Below are 22,341 nucleotides of genomic sequence, written 5' to 3' on the forward strand. Positions count from 1 at the left end.
ATGTTACCCTTCTATGCTGTTTCCATATCAATATTCATTATTTTTATTTGTTTATATGTCGATAAAAAACAGATTTCTTAACAAGTCCATAGATTCTACAAAATTCAATCAAAATGTGCAAACCCGGCCGACAGATCATGCGCCAATCAAATCTCTCTGTTTTGTTAACAACGGTTATGCCTAGGACTACTTTCACTTTCGTGGCTCTCCTGTGGTAGATTCGTTCTTTTGAATAGTATCTTTCTGTCGGTCTTACTGATGTAGCTTGCAAAATTGTATCATTTCATTCCATTGCAATGAATAAACAGGTATTTTCAAGAATTTCCTCCGTTAATTGGGTAAAAATAGTGGACGATAAGAGTATAAGTAGAGTAGGTTACATTTGTGTAATGAACGTGCTGATATGGGCGGTTGCAGTGATTTTACAGTAAATCGTTCGCGCTATAACGGGCAACAGAAAATAAATTTCTTTTGTTTGATTGCGAAAGTTTTTCTCCATTAAACCCCCCTGGTCAGAGTGCATTTAGAAGTTAAGAAACATTGAATCTGCTTCGGAACTTTGTTTTATAAATTTCATCAGCAAACACATATTGAGACTTTAAGTTCTTTAAATGTGAATTGCAGTCTACCCCTGAACTGCACAAGGTGCTTCAGGGGGTGAAATTTTTTAATAATGTTTTCGGGCTAGTTGGAGATTTTATCTACCGAAAGAGGCCATTTCCATGTTGTGGTGGTCGCAGGCACCATATTTGTAACCTCTCCTGGGTACAGTACATCATCTTATTTTACAACAACCCAGTCATCTACCTTAATATGAGAGGTCAGAGCTGGAACTACAACGTAAGTAACTGACATTAGTGGATCTCCTTCAGTATTTATGTGGTTTTCCACATACACATCTTGCCACCTTCTGCCTTTACCACATGGATTTATATCCATGGATTAAATTTTTTTAATCCAAATTCCCAAAAGTGACTAAAATGTTACCAAAAAGCTTAAAATTATAACCAAAAATGTAGAAATGCAAATACATTAGAAGTAGTCTGTATTAACTAGTCTAGAGAATCTTGTTTACTCCTAATTAAGAAACTATTTAGCTACTGTAGCACTTAAACTGAGATATTTCGCAAAACTGGTCTGTAGGTCTTTTTATGTACAAGTGAACACTTAGATTCTATTTTTATGTGGAATAGACCCCTCCCCTACCACCAATCTCAATATAATGAACTTGTAAAGATATCCTTAGCCTGTGTTACCTTGTATCCTTGGAAACTGTGAGAGGAAACTGAGCAGTTTCACACGTGTGACTTACGTGACAATTTTTTGTGACTTATGTGACGTCGCTAATTTGCATACGAATACGGGTATTAAACGAATATCAATTAAATTTTACCTTGAAGTTATTCCTCAATGTGTCCTTTTCAGATGTAATAGGCAACTTTACAGATTTTTCTCAATACTTCACAGGATTTATTGATTTCTTTCAAATGGTTGAAATTCTTCATTTCTCTGCGTGACTTACGTGACACAAGTTGAGGGCGCTATAGTTCGCAATGGGATAGCATTAACGTTTTGCAGTGGTGACAGAATTTATTGTAGGTATTCAAAGTTCAGGAATGATAGGCATATGACTTTACTCTAGACTTGGACTGAACTGGAGATTGAAAACAAGTGTACAGTAAAATGTCTCTGATTTGTGACTTACGTGATGTGGAATGGCCCTGTACAGTATACACACTGTACACGTATTTACAGTACTGCTTAGACATTCCTTTTAAATAATTAAAAGTCTTTTAATTTAGTGAATTAGCAATTTAAGCATACACTACATTGCAAATTTTTAAAAAGACATTGAAATATGCACTATGCAGTGTGCACTATATATGTGTGTACATGTTCAGTACAGTGTTATTTTACACCAAGCACCATTAAATACACACTGTCCAAAATCATGTACAGTAAACACTGTACATGTATGTACTGGTTAAACAGGCCTTTTAAATTATTGACAGTCTTTTAATTTATTGAATTAGCAAAAGCATTCACTACATAGCAAATATTTAAAATGACATTGAAATATGCACAGTATTGAATGGAATGACCAGTACATATACATGTACAGTGTGTACTGTACATGATTGTGGACAGTGTATTTATTTAGTGCTTGGTGTAAAATAACACTGTACTGAACATGTACGTTAGCTCTACAGAAACATGCTTGCGAGGGCAAACAGTGGTAACATTGTATCTTTATTCAAGGAGGCCATGTTAAACAACATTAGAAACTATTGAAATGTTATTAATTAAAGGTGTTCTGTCTAAAACTCTGACTCCCTCCAACCCCCCAACACCCTCCCCATAGTGCACTATGCAGATTTGTATACAGTATGTGACTTACTTTTACTGCATAGAGACTGCATAAACATGCATTCAAGGTATACTTAATTATTTGGTATGGTTATCTTCTGCTTCAAATTGTCTGTATGCATGTAACCCACCCACTCACATCCTCTACCCAACATATCAGAATAGAAAATGAATGTGAACCAGTGCGTACAGTGTGCACTATATATGTATATATATATGCAAATGAGAAAAGCTTCATCCAATGAAATTGCAGCAGCACTGTGGACTTGGACTGTTGTTATGTCATGTGTGTATGGCATGACAACAGTGTTATATGCAAATGAGGAAAGCTTCATCCAATGAAATTGCAGCATCCATGAAAATGCAGAATGTCGCACACGTGACCCAACAATGTCACACACGTGACCCAAAAAATCATGGCAGTAAAACTGATTTAAAGTAATTCCTATGGAATATCAAATCAGTGCTGTTCTGTGGTCATTACTAGAGTCAACATTTGCACTGCAAAATTTGCATACTATGGAATGAAAATTCAGAATGTCATACACTTGACCCATTAATGTCACATAGGTGACCGAATTTTTTTTAGCTTATGTAGTATTATGCTAATTTTTAGAAGTGAAATATTTAGGTGAAATGTCTTGTTAGAATGGAAACACATTAAGGTAGTAACATGAGAAATTAGGTTTATCCAGCCCTGTTAGAAACTGAGGAATTTGCCAATGTTTTTTTGTCCAAAAAAGCCAGTTTCATTTCACGTCACACACGTAAAAGACCTTTATATAACCTCTCCCAGCACATGAATGTTCTGATTTTGGCTAATCTATATGGTTTTGTAAAAGAGTCCCCCTAGTGCATACTTAAGTACTACAATCAGCCCAACTTTCTTTACCTAAAAGTAGTTACTTAGTGGTAAAGTGCAGATCTCCCCATTTTTCGTCACACACGTGACCGAGAATGGCCCTTTTACAAATTTTACTTTGTAATTTATTTTGAAACTACATGAGCATACCGTATGTTTATATTCGCTGTGTTATTTCTATGTGTTTGACAATGTTACATGACCGAATTCTGCTACTAGCAGACTTAGTTATGACAATTTAAATGAATAATAACATTATAACTGATGACCAAATGCATTTTGTTTTTCTCATCATCAGGTAAACTTGAATTATTCAGTCCTGAGATCAGCCTTTTTAGGGATTTACCAGTTTCATATCCGGAGTTCAGCTCTTGGAAGAAATGTGTACAGTTTACATGAGCAAGGTAATGATTGCATGGTCGACCACCTGATTCTTACCGCACCCACCCAATCCTCTGCCATGCGAATGCAAGTGTTTAGGTGGATATTCTTACTCCATAATGTGTCAGATGATCCCTTAAGGGACATTACCCCACCAGAAAGTCCTTTATCCAGCACTCCCTACTCCCCAAACCCCCTTCAATTTAAATCACTGCAAAACAAGACATAACATATTTACAATCTAAGTTTAGATACCTCTAAAGGTTGTGTCTTAGACTGACGGATTCTGTGGTACCTCTTTTGTTCAGTGTTTCTCTAATTGTAGCATCATCTCTACAAATTGTACCATAACTGTACGTTTCAAGAGGAGTAAATTCTGATGTGATTTCTATGTTATAGCCATGGTCATCTCCAATCTTTGAAATCTGACCAATGTTAATGGTCATTAGACATCCATTGTTTCATTATGAAATAGTTCATTCCAATTTGAGCATCTAATGCTAATGACGGCTTTCTGTTGTCACTGTCTATGTTTGAGTGGATATTATGTAATTTTTGACAAGGTCCACCCATTGCATCTTATTAAATAGTTGTCATGGATAATTATTAGAGGTATTGATTATTGACAAGCAACAGTTTATGATTCCATCACAGAAGATCATACAACACAATATGACAAGTTCTTGTAGGATTCAGCATGTTATGTCATTTGACATTCTTAATGCATTTTGTATTATTTTCATGTTCTTAAAGCTATTGTGTAGTTCAGTAATTATGTTATAAGTCTGTGTAAGAGGGGGGGGGGGGGGGCAGGTTGCTGTCTATTGACAAAGGTGGAAATGAAGTTACTGGGACGGTTGTGGAAGCAAAGACAAAAACATGTATATATGTCTTAAAACAGCCTCAGCTTGACACTGGTATACTGATTGTTTGACAAAAGCAATCCAGACCAGTAATTAGGCCTAACTTTGCTTGACTTCATAGTAACAAAATTAGACATTTGGTGTTAAAACAAAAAACAGTCATGTTAAAAGTACCAAACTAGAAAGTGTGCTGATCAATAAGCCTAATCCAGAGGATTCCAAACATGCTACCAAATTTAACCTCTTGTTTTGTTTTTGGGTAAATTTTCAAAAGCCGTTCAACTTGAAAATACAAAAGTGCCTTTCAATGAAATCAAATAAATTTGCAGTCTATTGAGTTGTTTCAGTGACACAATGTCATTTTAGCATTAGCTTGTATATCTGTGAGCAATAGAAAGACTGTGGAGTAAATATTGTAAAGACATACTCAATAACAATGGATTTTATTGTTTACATTCAAACATATCTTGTTCTGATATTCTCGATATAGAATTAGTGACAACTGATTCTTATTTCTTTTGTCCTTTCCTCCTCATTAGGTAAATGTGGATTAATTAATCTTTAGACGATCTTTGGAGGTCACATGATGCGGATCTTGCACAGAATGGTTAACAATATGCTGATAGTAATGTAAGTGTATAATTAGTGTAAAGCAGGACTGGTAAGCTGGGTTGTAGTTATAATTAGATTTGAGTCTGGGTATAAAGTAACTTTGTTACTGCCTAATCCTGGGGAAACAGTAATTGTTTTGAATCTTTCTTGATCAGCAAATTCCCTAAGAGCCAGAGGGGAAGATAAAGGCCTCAACACTGTATAACATACATACACCATATATTAAGCACTGAATGCCATACATTGTATTGCTTACCAATGTGTAAAAGTACACAAAAAGGTGTATATGTTAATGAGCTGGGTCCCCTTTATTAATAGGCAGCAAAGAGGTAGTAACATGTATGATAGGCTTTTAAACAATCAATTTACTGTAGTTCATAAGTTCATGTCCCCTTACTATTAAATAGAGTCACTTCAAACAAAACAAGACCCGTACGCACACTCAATTAGAACACTTCTAAAGTCTGGTTTATATTATGAGGAGAACTATACTTACTGTTATATCTCAGTTACAAACTAAAGAATGAATTGTCACAAGTAGTTAAACTTGACCAAACCTTTAGTACACAATGCATAGTAAGGCTTCCATTGGCCCAGTAGTTACGTTAGATCTATCTTCTCATTTGAGTTTTCATCAACTTCATTATCCCAATACTAAAGTAAGCTACTTGAATAGGGTTAGTTTTCTTGGAGGTAGCCTGTAAGCTCCTCCCAGTAGTAGGAGTACCTACGTGAGATTAGTTCCTTTTGATATCAAGCCAAGATTTGCCAAGGCTAAGACATTTATAAAAAAGTTAATATGTGACATACTTCTCCATCATTCTGTTTTAATGGAGACATGTATTAAGTGAGTTTGTTACTATATATAATGTAAGAGTGAACAACACCCTGCACAACTATATGGCTATATGTCATAATTAGGTCTTTGTTTAATCAAATGTAGAGTGACTAACAGGAACAATTTCTCCTTTTCTATCCTAACCATTCCTACCCTTCCCATATCAGTGCATCCAAACCCAAGAAAATTTGATGTAAAATTTAAATCTGAAAATAATCTAGTCTTTATGCCATTTGCCAATGAACTATATACTAAGGGATTGCAAGTGGAGTATTTGGCTGGTTTACTGTAATGTGTGTATATGTTGCTGTCAGTCAGTAATACAAGACATGCATATAGCCTCTGGACCCTAAGCATGTCCTCTTTGTCCCTTTGGCAATTTTTTAGATTTGAAACGTCCTTAGATGCAATCTGGTGCATATTTTAAGTCAAATTTGAATTGCCGACGGATCTGGAAGTGGTGACTGAAATGGGGGAGGGGTCTAAGGGGAGGGGGTGTCCCCCTCCCCCTTTGGAAAATTTTTAGTTTCGAAACGTCCTTAGATGCAATCTGGTGTATATTTTAAGTCAAATTTGATTTGCCGACGGATCTGGAAGTGGTGACTGAAATGGTGGAGGGGTCTAAGGGGAGGGAGTGTCCCCCTCCCCTTTGGAAAATTTTTAGTTTTGAAACGTCCTTAGATGCAATGTGGTGCATATTTTAAGTCAAATTTGATTTGCCGACGGATCTGGAAGTGGTGACTGAAATGGGGGAGGGGTCTAAGGTTAGGGGGTCTGCCCCTCCCCTTTGGAAAATTTTTAGTTTTGAAACGTCCTTAGATGCAATCTGGTGCATATTTTAAGTCAAATTTGGGACGGAAGAAGCTCCCGTTCTCCCTTTCTCTATTCAGCTTTCCTTCTTTCTTCCCCTTCCGCTCTCTTCACCTTTTCTCCTTTTGCCGACAGACCCAAAATTTGCCGACAGCGACCAAATTATTGGGGGGTGTGACACCCCCCCACACCCCCCCCCCCGCTCGCTACGCCCCTGAGTATACTAAATAGCTCTCGCTGTGACCGCTGTCTAATTATATCAGGAGCTCTCTCTGTGACAGCTCCCTGATTATACCAGGCAGCTCTGTCTCTGTGACAGCTCCCTTATTATACCAGGGTCCTCTCTCTATGACAGCTCCCTAATTATATCAGGGTCCCCTCTCTGTGGCAGCTCCCTGATTATGCTAAGTAGCTCTCGCTGTGACCGCTGTATAATAATAGCAGGGAACTCTCTCTCTGTGACAGATCCTCCTTTTAACCAGGCAGCTCTCGCTGTGACCGCTCCCTAACCAGGAAGCGCTCTTTTGTGACAGCATCCTACTTACAACAGGAGCTCTCTTTGTGACAGATCCAATACTTTTAACCAGGGAGCTCTCTTTGTGACAGTTTCCTAATTATACAAAGCAGCTATGTTAGTGACAGCTCCCTAATTAGGGAGCTGTCTCTGTGACAGATCCTCCTTTTAACCAGGCAGCTCTCTTTGTGACCGCTCCCTAACCAGAATGCGCTCTTTTGTGACAGCATCCTACTTTAAAGCAGGGAGCGCTGTTTGTGACAGCTTTCTAATGATACCAAGGAGCTATGTGTGTGCCAGATCCCTAATTATAGTTGGGAGTTCTCTCAAAGACAGAAAAAGAGACTGTAAATTAAAAATTAAATGTTGATGTAATAATACTGTGGCACGCTGTTATTTTGTTATATAACGTTGTCTCTGCATTATCCTTGTTACCGTATATCTATATATAATGCCGTTATACTGTACAAAGGTTTGTATAATATAACGGATATTTGACTAAAATAACTAAAAAAAAAAACAATTTGTATAGCATGTGTATTCATCGGTAACTCACGTGCATTGCCCGTGAAAATAACAATACGTTATGGACATACAACAATACCAAGATATTGTATATTAATGCTCACCATTGGTTGTATATAGAAAATAACAGTTGAATGTATTATAAATTGCATAACCTCAATAACGATTAAGTTGTTGTTAATGGTCGGTATTATTTTACTTGGGTGGTACACGTTGAGGAGTGTAGGTATTCATTTACACCAAATGGGTTGCCCACTGATGGATTAATCACAATAGAAGAAAAACAACCTGATAACATTTGGAATCTTTTAGAGGAGAGAAGTTATATCATTAAAGGAACTTTTTGATTTCAAGGTTCTAATGTACTCCTTAAAACGAAAAAATGGCGCATGTCTTTAGGCTACACAGACGCTACATTAGTATGGTTCGATGACCATACACTACACTCCCTGTAAGGGTTTGTTACTACATTAGTATGGTTCGATGACCATACACTACACTCCCTGTAAGGGTTTGTTACTACATAATTATGGCTCAATGACCATACACTACACTCCGTACAAGGATTGTTACTACATTAGTATGGTTCGATGACCATACACTACACTCCCTGTAAAGGATTGTTACTACATGAGTATGCTTAAAAAGAACAGATGTAATTTCTGAATGAAACATCACCTTCTCCGCCCCAATCGAGCTCAATCCGAAGTTAAATTCAAAGGATCCTTTTAAAGTAAATTATAAAGTTGCGATTTCGATTAGATCCCATTTATTGTAAAAGGTGAAATCTACCAATAACTGTTACCTCTTTCGGCAACCCCCCTCAACCTCCAATGTCACTTTGTCTTGGTCGTACTGCCCTATAGAGATTGTTAGGTTGTCATGGACTTTCTTTCAGATGCCATATTCAAAGGGGTTTTACTCATTTTATTAGTGGTTTTCAACATATCTGTTATTATTGTTATTATTTATTATCATTATATCTCTATGTAATACTGTCATGGTTGAGCCTTAGCTGTTCCTGATTAATAAAAACATAGACTTCTACAATCAGCATCCCCCCCCCCCCTTCTCCCATACGCTTACAACCGCACCTTCATTTCTATGAGTGTATATCTTTTTATCAAATATTACGTGACTGCAGATCAAAGTATTTTAGTCTTTATTTTGTTAGGCTTTGCCTTATAGATTCTTCCTCGTATATTATAATGAGTCTCTTTAAAAAAAAAAACTGATTATTCGTTAAAGAAAATAGTATCGTAAAGTATTTGCTATTGCTTTATCTCTGATATGTAACAACGTACATTCACAATGTCTCTTAAGTTTAATGGTTATTTTATATCTCATTTTTATTTTATTTCAATTTGCATTTATCGTATAAAAAGGTAAACATTTACGAGATTTGTAAACCAGGGCTCCTGCGGCAACCCCACCTAACCTACCATACCACTCTGCCTATACATCATACATATGTAGCGATTACAATGCTATTATGGACCTTCTTGCAGCTCCCATAAGTCGATTTTCAAAAAAAATTATTCATTTGTTGTTCGTCCTTGAAATTATATATATATATATGTAAATATATATATATATATATATACAACCCAGACAAATAGAAATATATATATATATTTATAAATATATATATATATATATATATATATGTTTATATATTCATATTTGTCTGGGTTTGACAGAATCATTATTTAACTTATTGTGGCCTTCTTTGATCCCTTGTCACCTTATATTTCGTAAATTTCGTTATGATCGGTGATATTGGAAACGAAACCTGTAAAATAAGTCAAATTACTGCATGAATTAGAACACTTAGTGCTTCAAATACGACGTTTTTCTTATCATTTTAAACTAACGATCTGTCATTTACTAAGTGACAACGCTCTGCTGGTAAAGGAAGTATTTGGTCTGCTTGTTAATGTTATGTTGGTATTTCTATTAACTGTACTATACATTATATATCCAGCACACATTTCCACTATGATTCCATCACGTAAAGAGAGCATGAAAGATGCTATCAGGAATCTTAATTTGGGTTTTCATTTGTCAGAGTGTGTTTACTCTAATTGAATTTGTGACACAGCTACACTGACATTCGGCTACAATGTCTAACAGCTCAATCCATGAAACTAGTAAAATATTAATTTATTATTAACACTTACGTCATATCTGGCACCAATCTCCAGTAGCTGTATGGTAGATCTCTGTAGTAGTCTACTGTGTAAGAGTCCATTGATTTCCACCTGACTTGAACACAGATCCCTGACGGTGTCCTTGATTCCATCTACCTCACCAGTTTGTTCCAGGATGCAGAGGATGGCAAACTTAGCACTGTCTCTCCTGCTCTTCAAGTATTCTATTATTCTCTTCCCAACTGCTGGACTAATCCCACAGGTGAATCGATAGAGGTACTGAAGATTAAATGGATCCACTTTATCAAGAACATTCTTCAGCTCAGATGCATTTCTTGTAGCAGCTACAACTTCTACCAGTCTAAAACACGCAAACCATTCACAGAATAGTTGATGGTAGAACCTTAAGTCAGTCCTTGTCTGTATGTCTGTAGTAGAAGTATGTTCGTTTGTGTCGGCAGAAACTTCTTCCTCTACCAAGATACCAACTGCAATATAATGTTGACAAAACCCTTGACCTAGTCGTGTACAGAGTCCATCCTTACGCCATGATAACTGTTTGTTTTCACCGCAGAGACCTTCAAATGCTACTTTACTCAGTTCTTCGTGTTCCTTTTCATGTTCGATCATGTGTTCCTTTGCGTGTTTGTCCAGTGATTTGTTTCTCATGTGACTATGGAAACATTTAATCATGTAGCGAAAGAAACCGGTAACTGACTTAAATTTCTGAAAATGTGCCTTTTCGTGGGTCATGTGAGAGAACATTACAAATAAAAGAGGCACTTGACATAGGTCATCCAGGATCGGGTTTTCTTTCAAAGCGCGCTTAATATTAGCAACGCTTTTCTCGTTTTCCCCAGTTACAGCCTTGCGAATGTACTGGTCACGTGCTTTTTCGTCAAAGCCAACTAGCCTAACATATTTTGTGTTTGATTTGTCATATTTCTTCGGAAGATATCTGGTGGTCAGCGTGACGTCAATATTCCGAAATAGATCCCTCGTAATGATACGTCCTACGTCACTTCCGGTAGCTCCGTCCCTATCAGGAAACTCATCATACCCGTCCAGGAGTACCTTGACAGAAGAACAACTTTCAATGACATTTTTAATATCAGAAGATTTGATCCGAGGATCGTTTGGTGCTAAGAACAGTTTAATTGCTTGATATATAGATATCTTGCTGTTCAGCTGCCTCAACCGGAGAAGAATTAGAATCTCTACGTCTTTAAAAGGTGAATCCTTTACACCATTGCACCAATCATAGGCGAGCTGTAGGGTCACTGTTGACTTACCATACCCGGCTTCTGCTTCTATGATGCGCCGTTTGGCTTTCATTCGAGGGTCTGTGAAGATATCTTTGTACGAGTCCACACGTACCCATGGTCCTTCTTTCTCCTTCGTCGCTGCTTCAACAATATATATCTCTGTACCGCCCTCAACAAATACCTTGTCCACACAATATAGTCTGTCCTTGATGTACGGTATGGGCTGGATTGCGTCATATTGTAGTTTATACCTTCTCTTCAGAGAATTGATGAGTATGGACTTCTTGTCTGTAATGTGAACAAAATGTTGATTTGTATACGTTATTCTGAGGTCAATAAAATATGTGCGTTTCAGTGCTTATATATAAACTGGAAACAAGCTGTGGCAGGCAATCAGTTTGATGTCACTGTTAACGACATAATTACACAAGTTCAATCGGAGTAATGTGCAAATTTATATCTCCTTATATGCGCTCATATCTTATATAATCATTCAAATCGATTTGGTCAACTTAATAAGGTAGATGTCGATTTCAACTAGTATAATTCATTTCGAATTCAGAAGATGTTGAATTTATTGGCCCTTTGTGAATTAAGTTATAATGACATTATAATATTTTAATTACTTTGCTCTCGATCTGATACAGGTGGCCTACCTTCTTTGGAAAAAAACTTGAACATTTTATAGCTGAACTCAGTCCTGCCTAGCAGTCCAGGAGTTAAAAGTACGACATGTTTTTGGTGCATTTGATTACATCTACATAAAGTGATTTTAATACAGTGTGTTATAATATCACACAATGTCACAGAAGTCAATCAATCAATTTGATAACACCAATCATATTTTTATTTAAAAAATAAAAAATAAACAAATCATGTTGACTCTCGATCATACACTGTAAGATTAACTATACAATGCTGAGGCTTAAGTCATTATCAATGTTTATTTCAACACCAGCCTTCCTATGCTAAGTTACTAATACAAAACTATGTAATTACAACAAACCTTGCACTGTAAGGCGCTCCATCGATTATGACGTCACAATAACTTTCGCGGGATAAACTTGGGTCTTCACTTTTCTTTTCCTTTGAGTGATATTATCCATGATTATCTTTCAAAGCGATGATCTGTTGAATATATAGATACAGCATGCATGGATAAAACTAACTGAATACAATTATCCTAAATCAATGTATAATTAAATAAGTCAGCAGAACCAGTCACTTTACCAACAGATCTCTGGCTCGACAAAGATTACATCAAGGTGAATCTCTCCTTATCTCTTAATTGTTTATTGTTTACACAAAACATCGACCTTTGAAGTAATAAAATATCAACCCACCCTGAAATATTCAACTTTCTGTTTTGCTATCAATATTCACGACATCCATTTATAATGTCACCTACAGCTCATCATTTTAGATAGCGGGCTTCACAATTATTGCTAGGTTCTCTCTTAATTATTGATACAACGTTTATTCATTTGCATGCTAAAGAATCTGTTTGAGTTAATTGTTAATATTCTATCGATGACATCAGATAAAACTGTAGTCAATGTTCATTGCAAAAAGTTCGGTAAAAATCTGTTTTCTTTTTTAAACATTTTCCAATTGGTCTTTAACGTGTGTTATGCAGCAAAACAAAGCGCGCACGCGCGTGACCAAATTTTTAACGTTGAGGATCAAATCAAATTTAATTCCCTCAGTAACCTTTATTTGATTAAATTAAAGAGAAAGATGACACACTGTTATCAATACACATATACTTGTGTAAAGTATTAGCCTACCAGGGTAAACCTGTGAGCCTAAGTTAAACTGCTGCTTCAAGCGGTACGACTGAATTTCGGGCAGAGGAAATTAATTGTTGCGGTTCCTTGATGAGCCAATTAGGTTTAATCTCAAATTATTTATATTTGTCCACTAATTTCAGAAAAATAACATTTACGATGTATTGTTCTGGTCACTAGGATAAAGCAATATACATCAGTCACATGATTGCTTACATACAAAGACAAAAATCCATAAATATAAGTTATATTAATAAACTTAACCTTTTCATTCTATTGTTTTAATATTAATATTCTTCCGGATTATTAGGAAGTTTGTAGAATTGAAACATACAGTAATGTTTCACAGTGCTTTTACTGAGCTGATAGAACCACATTCCCACCGGGTAAGCATATTCTAACTTATTCAATGTTCTCTTTACTTCCCACATATATGCCTAACTTATACCTTGTTCTATGAACTTCCCACTAGATTTATCTTAGAAAAACATTCAATTGTCCATATATTTCATACATCATGTATACCATGTTCCATACGGATAGAAAGTAAGACAACTGCATCTCTCTCAGGAATTTAGTTGCAAGCTCAAAATAAGCCTGTTCCTTGAGGAATCTTTTGAATTATTTCCATATCCGATTCATTCATTTAATTTAGACCTAAGCCCAAAGGCGTAACTCCTGTTATGAAAGTATTACAATTCTACATTTCTGTTTCGACAGGACTTACTGTTAGTATATTTATGATCTGGTCTGACAGCAATAAAGTGAAAGGATAGCACATGTCCTGATTGGAAGAGATACTGTATGTTGTAGCTGCATGAATGAACTATTAAATAACCAGGATTTACATAATAAGAGTTTGACTAACATGAGCTTAAAATTCTTCCCTTCAAATAAATGAAATATTTAATCGATATAAAAATATGAATATACAGACATGGATTATAATTCTTATACATTAAAATTGCCATGAAGACGCCATGTATATATAGTAATATGTTGTCATAAATTTAACAGAGCCTGTGTTATTTATGACGTGTTTAGTATATCAGTAGCCTACATATATAGCTTCACACCATTACTGTCTCCTGTACGTTACTTACCAGTACGATCATCGCTTTGTGGGTTCATCATCCAGAGTAAAATTTAAGTCTAGAATCCTTTAATCATTTAATAACAGATGAAAATCACGAAAAAAGAACATATGGAAACAGGAATGAAGAACATCCAATTGACAAGATGGCGTCGTGTAGGTCATGTGACGTTCTAATATACGAACCCGAATGCTAAATAGATATCGGTAGGAATCAGTCTATAGTTTAACTGGTTTCAAAGTTCATGTTTTATTATTTACTCAATCAAAGACTTTATTTGATAATACAATTCATATCTGATATTTATGCCTTACTGTGTTTATTCTGTCATATCAGACGTTCAAAGGTACCTGCTGTACGTATATGAATTGCTATCAGTTACGTCTATTAATACGAAACCATTGTAAGTTTCCGATGTATTATGTCCTATGTGCGTAATATCCCTTTTATAAGTACGCAAACTGTGTAGATCAAACTACAAGCTGTGATGGCCAGCTCTGAATATGTCTTGACAAGAAATCTACAGATTGGTTTACGAAAATGAAAACAATGTTAATTACACAAAGATAAAAAAGGAAAGAAATTATACACAATTTAATAAAAGAGTGTGTAGATATTATGAGCTATAGAGCGGGATTCTAACACGTAATATTAGGATTGCAAGGGTCTGTGTTTAGAGTGCCGTTCTAGAAACAAATAATATTTTGCTCAAATTTGCTCAAATTGATCGTCCCGGTCAGTTATTCGTTGTTGATTAACTTCAGTAAGACAGGATTTTAATGAACGGAAGAACAAAGTTATAGTTTAAGTCATTAACAATGACTGTTATATATGAACGGGTTAGATGTTTCCAAATTATTGAATCATGTTAGAAAACTGATAATATCATTTTGTTTTCATTTAAAGAACTTTATATGCTTCAGTTAGTCGACAATATTGTGCAGTAGCGCAATAACGTTCACAGGATACCAAAGGTGTGTGGGTGGTGGAGGAGCTGCACGGGCGTAGCGAGGATTTTGGCAGGGGTGAAGATTGTAAACAAACTATCTAAGCGTAGCACCACTTGCTGGCGTGAAGCGTACAAGAACATTTTGGCCGAAAATGCCTCCCAGTTTGCTGGAAATGGTACTTCCCAGGCCTTGTATGTTGCATCTAAGCATTTTCTATTTTGAAATTACTAGCGATATCATAAAAAAATTAAAAAATGCTAAGGGGGGGGAGGGGGCGGTCACCCCCTTCGCGCCCCACTCCCTTGAACGCACATGAAGAACTGGGTATCTGGCTATTCTTTCTACTGTTTAAGGTATTGGAGCCTGAACTTTTGTGAGATCCTGCCCGGAAAGAGAAAATATAAATTTAGACATAAAACTCTGCACTGTGCATATTTAGACTAGGGAGCTGCTACTCTAACGCAGCTCCCTATTTAGACTATAAGGCAGGTCCATATAAGTTACACTTAACGCAATGTTTACTAATAGATGATAACATAATAGTAAGGGTGATGATACAACCGTATCAATGGTCCAATTCTCACCAGGATGATTGCAACAATCCACCGAGTGAACCATTTCCCAACGACTTACGATCTGAGATGTGACCATGACCCACATGCACTCCCCCACACCCTTGCGCCCCGACTGACGATCCGAGGTGGGGTCATGGCCCACGTGCCCTCCTCCACCCCCTTGCGCACTCCACTGTAGAAGCGTCGAATGTCGGGTACGGTCCCGAGGACAAAGCCGGGCCCCCTCTATACACTGGTCACATATCCCATCATTTGTTTTGTAGCCCCCCCCCCACTACCCGGGCGCGCAATATACGGTTCTATATGTATGTGTGCATGTATGTATTTTAGATCCTCCTGCAAGCGAACTCGCGAAGAAGCCTCATTGGCTTATCAAAGCCGCGAGCTGACCGAAGTCAGTCTCTTAGATTCATATTTTAATATGTCAAAGGTCAACAACTCTGTAACTGGACGACACACATTACTCTTGGAGTGACCCGAACCGGGACCTTATGATTGGAAGGCATCGGCGTTATATATTACCACTGACCTAACACTCCTAGCTAACACTGAGCTAAAGCTACTATTTATATTCACTGTACACAATAGTACGTATATAGGCAGGCATACGCATGTATCCAAATATCAGTCGCTCAAATGTGATGTTGTTTATAATAGAGAATTTCTTCAGTGGCTATAACTGATCACATACAAACGGCGGCTAATATCATCAATACAAATTCATGGACTGTCGTAATTTACATTATCATGTTTCTTTCAAAAGATTAGATTCCTTGTATATGTACACAATTTGACCTTTTACTGAACTAATTAATACTATTAGATGTCACTTAGGGTTTTAGAAAACTTTTCATCTGAATTGCTTTCTCATTAAAATGACCACTAAAATTGCCGGTGAAGAAATTGACCAGCGTAAACTTGCGGGGAGATTGACAAGGGTCTCACTCTCCAGGTGTGTGGCTTGAAAGTATGTGGTGTCATTTTTATCCCAGTATGGATCAGCCACTCAATTTGGGGCAAACTACCCATGGCAGCTGACTTTAATTTCACCTAAGATCGTGTCCACAAAATTATACGATATTTTAATCGTTTCCATTTGGGAGTAGACGACAAGCTAGTCTTGGTCAAGTCGTTTGTAATACTCTTTCGTGAAAACTATACAGGCGCGTATCCAGGGGTGTGCTTCGGCGGCGTGCGCCCCCCGGGTAAGAAAATAAGGAGAGAAAAAAAGAGAAGAAACAATTGTGCTATGAAACCAACTGTGGCTGGTCTCGAACTAGATCGAGTCGTCTGGGATCATGACGCATTTTGGGATGGGGGAGACCGCCCCCTCCCCCGAGTATAGGTAATTTTTATAATATCGCTAGTATTTTCAAAATAGAAATGCTTAGATGCAACTTACAGGGCATGGGAAGTGTCATATCCAGCGATCTGGGAGGCACTTTCGGCCAAAATTGTCTTGTGCGCTTCGCGTCAATCGTTGTGGCGCTACGCTTAGATAGTTTGCCTACAGGCTTCGCCCCTCCCTTGGCAAATTATTCGCTGCGCACCTGTTCGAATTTGTAAAGCAAACAGCAGATATCGCATCATATCAATGAGCATGAAAAGGGCGGTTCCAGGATAAACAGCCTAAAAACTGTCGATGTGTGTAGTCATAAGAACCAAATTTGATTTGGGGGACTGTAACGACTTGCCCGATAAATATAATCTAAACTTTTCGCGCCCTCCGCGCGCGTATAAGTTAATGCCAATATCATCGTGTAACGTACAGTCCGTGGAAATTGCGCAGTTTAAAGCGGGATGCTAATGTCAACCACGAAATGTCTTATATAGATGGAGAAAAGCATGGAGGTCCAATTATGTCAAATTCTCTTTTACATTAGTAATGGCGAATTAGTCGACCAAGCTTAGAACTTTATTTTAATTATCAAGGAGATATTTATTCATTTCCTTTAGCTATACATTATTGAAATTTATTTTTCTTTCAGTAGGAACCCCCCCCCCATCCCCGCCTCCTACGCCTATGTGTGTAGTGTTCGGTTTCGGAAATATCTGGTATTATTTCATTTCCTTCAACCAAGTTTTATAATAGCCGTTATAAGAGGGGTTTAATATTTGTACACCAATAAATTAACTGTGTCTGAATTTTCGAAAATTTCCTTTCAACATTCTTCATCATACATCTCTGTACTTGTGTAATTTCGACCGGTCTGTTAGAGGTTGAAGGAGGTTTTTCTATATTTGGTTGTCAATAGATGACATTTTTTGCAACATTATGGGTATGTTTTGAAGTGATTTTTCAAAATCTGAACAAATAATGGGCTGAAACCTTGAAAAGTGTGGCTGTCGGGTATTGTGGGCCGCGAGGTAGAATCACCTACAACAGCAATGATCCACAGGACATGTGATGAGGTCGAACATGATTTGTGACTGAAGAAAATCTTCAAAATGTTTGTAGATAGAAAAAAAAAACTATTAGGAAATACTTGGTTCTCAGGCAAAAGTGTACATCTGATTGGTCACTTTCAAGCCCGAGAAGTGCCATTTCCGGTGATCTGGGGTGTAGAATATCCTAGATACGCTCCTGCTATACACGCCTCGGAGTCCGTTTCTACCTACCACAAATGTGCTTGCCCACTGTATTTTACATGCCCGAGGATCTGTCCGATACAAATCTAAAGCGTTGCTGCTTGCTTTCTCTGGACTACTGTCCAGAGACTGCCCAGCAAGCAGATACGGGAAAATAGCTTTGTGAAAAAGAAAGGTACACTAGGCTGTACAGTGGCGGCGGAACCGGGGGGGCTTGGGGGGGCTGAGCCCCCCCAATGAAAAAGTCGAGGGAGCAAATGCATGATTAGCCCCCCCAATATTTACCAAGGCTCCGAACGTGCATCTACCCATTTTTCAATGCATACTTGTCGATCTGTCCGATGCACACGTATACTAAATAGGTGTAATAATTTTAGTAAACGCTGGGGGCCCTCCGCCCGTCCCCTGGCTATAGACCACATTGATAACTGGGTGCCCATTTCGTTTGTGCATTGCATGTGGAAAAGTTTCATCAACGACAATCACCGCGATTGTCACAGCGGAAGGCAATCATTGGTGAACGTATGAATATAATGGCCTCTACGATCAATCATATGACGGGTTATAGAAATCAACGATACCAATGCTGCGATAATCATCGCCCTCTCATATTTCATACAACTGATCCTAACAGTGGAAATGGGTAATATGTGAGAAAATAATCAACGAATTGCCGAATTCATGTGGGAAAATTATGAAGAGATATAGGAATTCCACTCCGACCCTTATATTCCAGCCCACTGTTTCCCCTTCAATAATAAGATCGCCCAGCCAGCTTGTTTTCGCGTCTCCGTGCACGACTGCAACGTGTGCCGCGCTGCAGATTATGTTCCGGTCTCGCGGGGGTATACGTGTTACTCTGTAGGGTATTCTTTAGACGAAAATACGTATTAAGGTGCCCTGAACTATAGATAAATATGATATATATGTTAAATTCTCTATCATCTTACTTAAGAATTCGATTTTAGTACATCTTAAATCCTGAACCCGAACTATTAACCAATCATTAGTACGCTGGGCTCCCGTAGATATAATCGTCGTTGCCGATTGTTTATCTCTTATCACATTTTGGCTCTTTGGGGGACTATACGGATTAGACGTGTGTGTAATCATTTAGCAGTTTCATCATATTATGCATCGGTAGACTTGAGAATGGACATACGGAATTTTTTCAAAAAACGTGAGAAGAAAGATGAAAAAGAGAGAAGAGAAGAAGAGAATCTGGCGGGAGAGGACAGTGACATTGAATTCTCAGCAACACAATCGGAAAAGGTCGATGACATTGCCCCGTCGGAAGCAGGAAATGCTACTGTCGATGACAGTAAGTTATTATAACTCGTTCGTTAAAATAACTTACTGTCATCGACAGTAGCATGTCTAGTTCGGCATTATTTTTCGAGGAACTACTGCAATACACCTAGCTGGGTCCCGGTCAGCTTGGTCAGGGGCTAAGGCAGACTATGATTAGCAAGATATAACATGTTTCCGATGTAGTTTCGCAATGTAATTATTGTAGTAAGTTGGCGTGGTCCGGCACGGCGGCCTATAATATAGCCTAGCCAATATAATACACTATTCTTAAATGGGGGTCTATAGGGGGTGGGAGAAAGAAGGGCATGCCCCATGGGGAAAATATGAAACCCACAGAAACGTAGACGATAACCTGTCAAAATGTTTCACGGTGTTTGTGAAAATACAGCGTCACATTTCACTGGACAATCACAAACGTATTTATGATAATATTTTATCACGTGGGCGGCCATTACGTTTGTACATCGTGGAGTCCTGAATCCTGAGGTTCAGCCTCATCCTCCCTCTCCTTGGCTTCGGCACTGACCTGGTCCGTACCTGGGGGCTGACCTACAGTATATGGCTAATCCTTTAGCATGGATATGCACCCGCTACTTAAGTACAGTTTGAAACTGTAGACTACGCTACCGGGATTTGTGAGCAGGTGTTTGCGTACGAGCTCGGACGTGGTGGTGACGTAACAGTAGGGTCAACACTGGCCCCGTGTGCGTGGCCGTAATAGGCCCTACTCACGATCGAGAGTAATCTACCAGTGTAAATTCGGGTCTAATTGTAAATGGCTCTCTTAGGCAATTAAAAATGTGTGTATGGTTTTTGGCCGTAAGGGGAGGGGGGGGGGGGGTAAAGAACTCTGTTGATTTCAATGCAGTCAAAATTTGCAAAAGCAATAACTAAGTTTTAAATATTTATCGCAGGTTTATACCTCCTGCCTTGTACGTTTCAGGTATGGAGTAACCCGAATACAAACTCTGCTTTTAGTACGGTTTTAATGCCATTCGACTTCTGAAGGCGAATAAGCCTAACTGTGATAACCAGGGGGAACAGTCATTTAATGGAACAATAAATATTTGTAAGCCTAACACCTGGTGCCTATGTGTGTTTGTGTAATGATCGTTTGAGGTGAAATTCTGCAAGCATCATATGCAAAAGAGCAACTTACGTAGATTGGGGTTGCGAGAATATCAACGACAAGGAAATATAATGCAGCTGTGCGTTCTTGTCTTCCTTTCAGCTCAGCATGCGGGTCCAATGCCAAAAGAACCCCGTCTGAGCGACGATACACAGAAAGAAACTGGGGCATCATGCTCTGAAGCAGCTTCCGAGTCTTCTTGCCATGGACACTGTTGCCGTTTAGATGGTGACGCCCCATTCCGCCAGTTTTCTGAGGAAGACTTTAAAAGTTCGTCAAAAGCCACACAGCAACAGAAAAGGAGTTTTTCCGGGAAATGGTTGGAAAGCTACCCATGGCTGATATACTGTAAAACGCGAGGCAGGGCTTTCTGTTACACGTGTCAAAAAGCCACGATCCATGGCTTCCTAACCTATGCCCCAAAAGGAGATGATGCCTTCATCAAAGTAGGAATGGACAATTGGAAGAAGGCTCTAGAAAGGTTTAAAAAACACGAGGATAGTCATGTCCACAGGTACAGCCAGCAGGCGCTGGAGGCATTAAAGCAAAAGTCTGTTGCGGCCTTGATGGATCATCATCACGCATTGGAGGTCGAGCAGCACTATCAGAATCTTCTGAAAGTTATTACATCCTTGAATCTCCTCTGCCGACAAGGGATTTCGCTTCGGGGACATCGCGATGAGGAAGGAAACGTATATCAACTGCTCCTACTGCGGACATCTGACTGCCCCGATCTAACCAAATGGCTGCAGAATAAGTGCTACATGTCCCACGACATAATAAACGAACTGGTTTCGCTGATGGCGAGAGAAGTCACAGTTCAGCTGCTGGCAGAAATCCGTCAGTCCAGATTCTTTGCCATTATTGCTGATGAGACTCGGGACATAAGTGGCATTGAGCAGATGTCTTTCTGCGTAAGGCACATTGACGGCGACTTTAATGTCAATGAGGACTTCCTTGGCTTTCACAGTTTAGTGGATACCACCAGTGAAAGTATTTTTAACATTCTATCCGACGTCATGACAAGGATGTCGCTCGATGTGAAGAAGCTGAGAGGGCAGGCTTACGACGGAGCATCGAACATGTCGGGATCTATTTCAGGTGTCGCCAAGCGATTCAACGATGTGACAGATGACGCTGCCGTCTTTATCCACTGCTATGCGCATCGCCTTAATCTGGTTCTCCAAGACGTATGCAAGAATGTTCAGCATGTGCATGATGCACAGGAATTGGTGAAGGATCTATACAACTTTATCAATTTGGCGCCCAAACGGCTGGTGTCGTTCAAGACCCTCAAGTCGGAACTTTCGCCATCTGATGGTGCCATGCAGCTTCGCCCTTTATGCCCAACTCGGTTTACCGTCCGTACACGGGCATACACAGCTGTTTTGGAGAATTATGAAGTTCTCCTCAGGACTCTTGAGGACGTAGCCGAGAACGAGCGGGGGGAGGTCCGGGCAAAAGCGGAAGGACTCCTGGCCAAGCTCCTAAATTTCGAGACGTATTTTGGTTTCAGTGTTGCCAAGGAAGTCTTCTGTGCAGGGGAACAGGTTTCGTCCACATTGCAATCAAGTGCCATCGACTTCCAGACTGCTATAACAGCAGTATCTATCTACAAGCGGTACCTTCAGGATCTACGTAGCGAAGAAGCTTACGACAATCTGTTCGAGAGATGTGTCACAGAATCGGAGAAGTTCAACTGTTCACCACCAAGCATGC

The 22,341-nt window shown here is 38.6% G+C and overlaps 2 protein-coding genes across 4 annotated transcripts in view; both read right to left on the reverse strand.

Annotated features, from left to right (window-relative positions):
- The window catches only part of LOC139985118 (NLR family CARD domain-containing protein 4-like), a 273,181-nt gene that overhangs the window by 113,733 nt on the left and 137,107 nt on the right, over nt 1–22,341 (reverse strand). The window lies entirely within an intron of this gene.
- LOC139985128 (uncharacterized) lies at nt 9,462–14,428 on the reverse strand. The gene is made up of 4 exons (XM_071999362.1): nt 14,078–14,428; nt 12,194–12,315; nt 9,953–11,475; nt 9,462–9,564 (listed from the first exon to the last, which is right to left on the reverse strand). The coding sequence occupies exons 2-4, from the start codon at nt 12,213–12,215 to the stop codon at nt 9,487–9,489; spliced, it is 1,623 nt and encodes a 540-aa protein (XP_071855463.1). The 5' UTR covers nt 12,216–12,315; nt 14,078–14,428; the 3' UTR covers nt 9,462–9,486.

Source organism: Apostichopus japonicus, chromosome 17 (genome assembly GCF_037975245.1).
Source record: "Apostichopus japonicus isolate 1M-3 chromosome 17, ASM3797524v1, whole genome shotgun sequence".
Taxonomy (NCBI): domain Eukaryota; kingdom Metazoa; phylum Echinodermata; class Holothuroidea; order Aspidochirotida; family Stichopodidae; genus Apostichopus; species Apostichopus japonicus.

Coding starts and splice junctions, on each gene's coding strand:
- LOC139985128 (XM_071999362.1), bottom strand. CDS start 12,215: ATGGAGCGCCTTACAGTGCAAG. Junction 11,476..12,193: donor GGAGCGCCTTACAGTGCAAG/GTTTGTTGTAAT, acceptor TTCACATTACAG/ACAAGAAGTCCATACTCATC. Junction 9,565..9,952: donor AGATTGGTGCCAGATATGAC/GTAAGTGTTAAT, acceptor CTTATTTTACAG/GTTTCGTTTCCAATATCACC.